The following is a 6,050-nucleotide window of genomic DNA, read 5'->3' on the forward strand; positions in this document are numbered from 1 at the left end:
ATTGGTCACTCCTGGATGCACTCTGCGGCCATTAGGAACAAGCACTTCCTTGCCTCCAAGAAGCCAGACCTCAGCTTTGCAGAGGCGCAGACCCGTGCAGAAATACAAACGCGATCGTACTATTTCCAATACAAACATACACTCATCAAATGGTTCTGACTGAGCTCCCCCTCTCTTTTACACTTTGTTCCCCCCTCTTGTTCAGCCATTAAAGAACCGCATTACATGAACTGAGAAAGACATGAGAATTGTGACGTTTTGGTGATATTTTATCTGGCATTTAGTTGAACACCAATTAAAGTCCATTGTATTCAATTACCACGATCCATTATTTTATGTATGTTTTGTAAAAATACACTGTAAAAATGTTCTTTTTAAAATCCCAATTATTGTTTTCCCATACTGCTCATATTGCTGCCATGTCTTAGTTGGTAGTCTTAAAGAATTGTTAGGCATGAGACAGCCTTTTTTTCCACCTAATACACACACTCACATGAATTGTGTTATCATGAGCATTCGTTACAGTATGTAAACCCGAATGCTCAAAATAATTAATTAGAATAAGTACTGTAAACTTAAAAAGTTGTTAAAAGTCATACTTACTTACAAATGTTGAGTGTGAGTAACATTTTCCTTCTTTTTAAGTTGATTAAACTTGTTATTTTTTTTATTAATATTAACTTATTTGTAGATTATGTAACTGCTACTTAAAATAATTAACTGTTACTTAAAACTCAGTGGATTAAACATAATGTTGTCTTATTTTGAAAGAACAAATCAATGAATGAAATTAAGGATAAATGAAGATGATTAATAGATTTGTATTGTTATTATACTCTGTGTGTGTACGTATATATAAATTATTACATTCACGCCCACACACACACACACACACACACGCACACACACACACACTCACTTTTTTTGAGTTCTGTTTACTTATTCGGGTTTACAGTGTAGCTTTAATTTGAGCTTTTATTTATATTTTTGTCATACTTTTTGTTCCTAAAACACACTTGCAGTTTACAACACAAATATGTGCCTTTCTAAGTGTGCTTAGAGCTGCAAGATACTTGGAGGCCAAAGGAATTCATATTTTAAAGTACAAATGGACAATTTAGCAATCGGTGCTATATATGATGTATAGCATAGAAGGGGTTTGTGCGACACACTTTGTGACAAAGTGCAATGCAGGACATGTGAAAATAAATCACATTACATAAGGCTTAATTTAAGATTTGTGTTCAAATGATTATACACTAATGCTGGTTATTGATTGCACTTATTAGTGTAGAATTGTAACAGTTTGAATTCTAGCTTTTGAATATATTAGCTCTACTTAAGTGTGATTAAATAGGCTGACATATTCTGGTTGGTTGTGCAAATGTTTGTGTGGTGCTGTATATGGCCAGTGACCTTAAATCTGTCTGAGCGCCACATTCCCTGTACCATGCATTTATATTATGCTTATTTTGTGGCTGTATGTCTCTTTAGATTAGCTGCATAATTAAATGTGGCAAAACAACAGCACATTGCACTTTAAAGCAGCTTGCCGTGACCGATTACAGTATTATTCTCCAATTCTGCAAAAAAGTTCATTTCATCTTCTTTTTTTTTAAATTTCACATAAGAAGACCTCCTGTTTATGCTTATAGAAAAAACTACAATTTATGTTGAACTGAGGTGCACCTCCAATTTTTTTTTAAGAAAATAAATTGAATACAAGTATTTCAAATGCTTTAAAATCTTCCATCACAGTTTGATTAATATACAGGTTATACATATTATTTCTATTTTCTTATTTTGTGGGTGCAATATGGTCTTGTTGCTTAAAAAAACAGAAGGTCAGCTGTGATTTCATATAAGTGATGCTTAATTTAGGCCAATATTCAATAATTTACACCTTATTAGCTTAGCCCCCCCAACAGCAGATATTTACGCCATACAGTCAGTGTAGTCCAACATACTTTTACAAATTAAACCACATTTTCTCACTTTAAAATGTCCAACTTGTCAAACCAGTCAGGAGGAGTCTGACTCCATGTAAATCCAAAATATTAAAACATAAAATATATAGGACTTTAAATATTGATTAAAACAATAATAAAACAGTGAGCATACATATTGCACATGGGGTGCATGTGCGACCAGATAGTTACACCAGTCAGTGTAGTCTATCATACTGTTATGAAATCCACGTGTTGCCACTTTTAAATGTCCAATTGACTAAATCCAAAATATTAAAAACAACTAAATGGTTAAGGCTCAATAATAATTAAAAAAAACAAACATAATTTTGATAAAAACAATAATGAAATATTCAAACACAAATTGCACATGGGGTGCATGTGCGACCAGATAGTTACACTAATCTGTATAGTCTATCATACTGTTATGAAATCCACATGTTGCCACTTCTAAATGTCCAACTGAAAAACCGGAAGAGTCTGACTAAATCCAAATTATTAAAAACAACTAAATAATAATACAAAAAAACATAATTTTGATAAAAAGATTTAAACACAAATTGCACATTGGGTGCATGTGCGACCAGCTATTTACACCAGTCAGTGTAGTCATCTGTTTTGCAAATTAAAACCACATTTTGCCATTTCTAAATGCCCAACTTGCCAAACCAGTCAGGGGAAGCCTGATTTTATGTAAAAATAAAAAAAGAAGTAATACAAAATATTACAAAATAATACAAAATATTGTTTTTAAAATGCAGCCCTTGGAGACACTTGTGATTAAGGGCTTTACAAATAAACGTTGATTGATTGAAAAAAATGGTATAAGCCTTATATTTAAAAAAAAAATTAAAAACCTATAATATAACAGTCATAAACATGTATACAAATTGCACATGGGGTGCATGTGCAATTTGTGATGAAAAAAACGTTGATAGCTGAGCTACAGCAAACTCAAGAAAACAAATATACTGCATGTTTTCTTGAATAAAGTTTTAATTACAGTTGCAGTAAATGCTGTAATGAGCCTATGAGGCAAATGTGGAATAACGTAAATGGAAGGAAAAAAAAATAGACATGCGTGAATAAAATGTTAATAGCATTCATTAAAATACATATAGTCTCTGTAATTAAAAAAACAACAAAAAATTGTTATGGAAATGCATGCAAAGTATAGTAATTTCTTTGGTGGCATATAGGCTGCTGTTGTTGATAATAATAACAATGCCATGTAAACAATAACATGTTAATGGTGTAGGCCACGGCTGGGCTACATTTGGCCTGCTATAAGTCTCTATGGTGGAAGTGTTAGGCCTACACCAGGGGTGTCCAAAGTGTGGCCCGGGGAGCCATTTGTGGCACTCAGCTAATTGTTTAATGGCCCATTTGAAAAAATACTATTAAAAAATAACAAGCAAATAGGTGTAATGTAACGAGAATATGTTACAATATTGACACTAATATCACAGAGCTGTCATGCAGGCTGTTTTTATTACATTAAAACTGTCATTGCTCAAAAAAAATTATAAAAACTTATAATCGACAAATATCTAGATATTTAAGCGTTGAAAATAAAAACAATATATATTGTAATATGACTTATTTTTAACACGTTTATGAGTAAGGGGCCTTTTGGATCTCCCAGACCTTTAGATTTGTTTTTAACTGTGGTTGTTCAAAAAATTATTAATTACAAAATGTTTTTTTTTTTTTTTTACCTATTTAAGGCTCCAATTACTTCACATATAGTATTACATTTTTTTAAAAAGCATTGGGGAAAATATTGCAAAAGGGTTTTCTCTAGGAGGAAAAAGTGGTGTACAACATAAAAAAGCAAAAAATGTTATGGCAACGGATATAACTGAAGTCGATCTATAGATATTTAAGCGTTGAAAGAGGAAACAAAAAAATTATATATATATATATATATATATATATATATATATATATATATATATATATATATATATATATATATATATATATATATATAATGACTTATTTTTAACACTAATGGAGCCCCAATGGGTCTGAAAATGAAAAAATATCAAAAATGGCCCCAGCATGCTTTCATTTCTCAGTGGAAATAGTTTGGACACCCCTGGCCTACACAGTACCCGAATTCATAAATAAATAACACCAAAACATGTCATGAGTGATGGGTTCCTAATTTCCCACGTTCAGTCTGCGCCTTGAAATGTTGGCTTATAAATGCTCCATGTTTGGCACTAAAAAAAAATTTAAAAAAATAAAAAATAAAATAAAAGTGTCTTTTTTGCACTTTTTTTTTTTTTTTTAGCGTCATACGTCGCCGTCATAGAGGCTGAAGTACTTGCTGGTGCTGGAGAAGCAGAAGTAAGGCGCGGGGGAGCCCGGGTACACGACGGGCAGCGGCACCGGCAGCAGGCACCTCCCCAGCAGGCTGCTCTCCTTGTACAAGGCCGGGAGCTGAGCCACCAACCCCGGCTTCACCGTCTCCGGGAAGTCGCTCCCGGGTCCGTCGATCTCACTGGAGATCTGCCGTTTCAACTTATTCCTGCGGTTCTGGAACCATATTTTCACCTGCGTCTCGGTGAGCTGCAGCGAGTTGGCCAGGCAGGCGCGCTCGGCGCTGCTCAGGTAGCGCTTCATGTCGAAGGTAGTCTCCAACTGGAAGATTTGTCTCTTGGAAAAAATGGTGCGCGTCTTCTTTTTCGTCATTATTTTGCTCTTCTTGCCCGGCCCGCAGTCCGCTTGAAGTGGCTCCGGGATGATGGAGTCGTCGCAGCTGCTGTCGCCGCTCTCCAAGCGCGCGTCCGCCGCCCTTCTCCGGTCCTCACGACCGTTATCTTCTGGGGGGGGGGAATCGACAATAAAACAATGCTCTTAGTCGACTTCCATTAATCACCGCTTACCACTTCCGGGTCTCTGGAGGCTGCGGCCTTTACTCGTCCCCGTGACCGAGTCATGGTCCTCTCCGCCGGGGTGACATCCGTCGGATCCCCGCCCGCTCGTCTTCAGGTTGAGGATGTTGTCAATGGTGAACTTGAGGGAGGCGCTGGAGCGACATGGCGCGTCCACTTTACTCATATTCGTGGACTTCTCCTCCTCTTCGTTAAAGCGGAATCGGGGACGTTAGTGGGTCGGATGGCGTGTACGCACCATAGCAGCGTCCACTGCCGGGCTGGCGAGGCTGCGTGTGGAACCTCACACTGCTTCCTCAGCTGCTTCCTGATTGGTCCACTCCACTAGCAGTGTCAGCCAATCGCGGCGAGGGAATGGTACGTCATCACCCATCACGTCTTTTTTTTTTTATTATTATTTTACAAACCTTTATTTATAATATGCAACAATTTGTATACAATCAAGTAATAAATAAAAAAACATTTATCTGTATCCTCTTTGTATATAATTTAGTTTTGCATGTCTCATGACACATTATCTGTATGTAATATTTCAGATAGTTGTTTACCTCGCTTGCCCACAGGCAAGCGAGGTAATGTTTGCTGTGGTCTGGAACACTACGTCATCCCGTCACATCTCTTTTTTTTGTATTATTATTTTACAAACCTTTATTTATAATATGCAACAATTTGTATACAATCAAGAAAATAAAAAAATAATAATTTCCCTGTATCCTCTTTGTATATAATTTAGTTTTGCATGTCTCATGAGACATTATCTGTATGTAATATTTTAGATAGTTGTTTGTGTGCCATGTTGTTCCAGACCACAGCAAACATTACCTTGCTTGCCCACAGGCAAGCGAGGTAATGTTTGCTGTGGTCTGGAACACTACGTCATCCCGTCACATCTTTTTTTTTTATTATTATTTTACAAACCTTTATTTATAATATGCAACAATTTGTATACAATCAAGTAATAAATAAAAAAACATTTACTTGTATCCTCTTTGTATATAATTTAGTTTTGCATGTCTCATGACACATTATCTGTATGTAATATTTCAGATAGTTGTTTGTGTGCCATGTTGTTCCAGACCACAGCAAACATTACCTAGCTTGCCTGTGGATGTGGCATGCGAGCTGCTTCCTGATTGGTCCACTCCACAAGCAGTGTCAGCCAATCGCAGCGAGGAACGCT

The 6,050-nt window shown here is 36.2% G+C and overlaps 1 protein-coding gene across 2 annotated transcripts; it reads right to left on the bottom strand.

Annotated features, from left to right (window-relative positions):
* Positions 1 to 3,968: 3,968 nt before the first annotated feature.
* Positions 3,969 to 5,122, bottom strand: hmx4 (H6 family homeobox 4). 2 transcript variants are annotated; one of them, XM_062032501.1, is made up of 2 exons: positions 4,862 to 5,122; positions 3,969 to 4,795 (listed from the first exon to the last, which is right to left on the bottom strand). In XM_062032501.1, exons 1-2 carry the CDS (start codon positions 5,034 to 5,036, stop codon positions 4,269 to 4,271), a joined length of 702 nt encoding a protein of 233 aa, XP_061888485.1. In that variant the 5' UTR covers positions 5,037 to 5,122; the 3' UTR covers positions 3,969 to 4,268. The 2 variants fall into 2 exon arrangements, with proteins under 2 accessions (XP_061888485.1, XP_061888484.1); XM_062032500.1 differs by having other exon boundaries at positions 3,969 to 4,798.
* Positions 5,123 to 6,050: the final 928 nt, after the last annotated feature.

This window comes from Entelurus aequoreus, linkage group LG22 (assembly GCF_033978785.1).
Source record: "Entelurus aequoreus isolate RoL-2023_Sb linkage group LG22, RoL_Eaeq_v1.1, whole genome shotgun sequence".
Taxonomy (NCBI): domain Eukaryota; kingdom Metazoa; phylum Chordata; class Actinopteri; order Syngnathiformes; family Syngnathidae; genus Entelurus; species Entelurus aequoreus.

Excerpts from the sequence above, each read along its gene's own strand:
- hmx4 (XM_062032500.1), bottom strand. The coding sequence starts at position 5,036 with ATGAGTAAAGTGGACGCGCCATGTCGCTCCAGCGCCTCCCTCAAGTTC. Across the intron at positions 4,799-4,861 it reads CCTCCAGAGACCCGGAAGTG|AAGATAACGGTCGTGAGGAC; the intron begins GTAAGCGGTGAT and ends CCCCCCCCCCAG.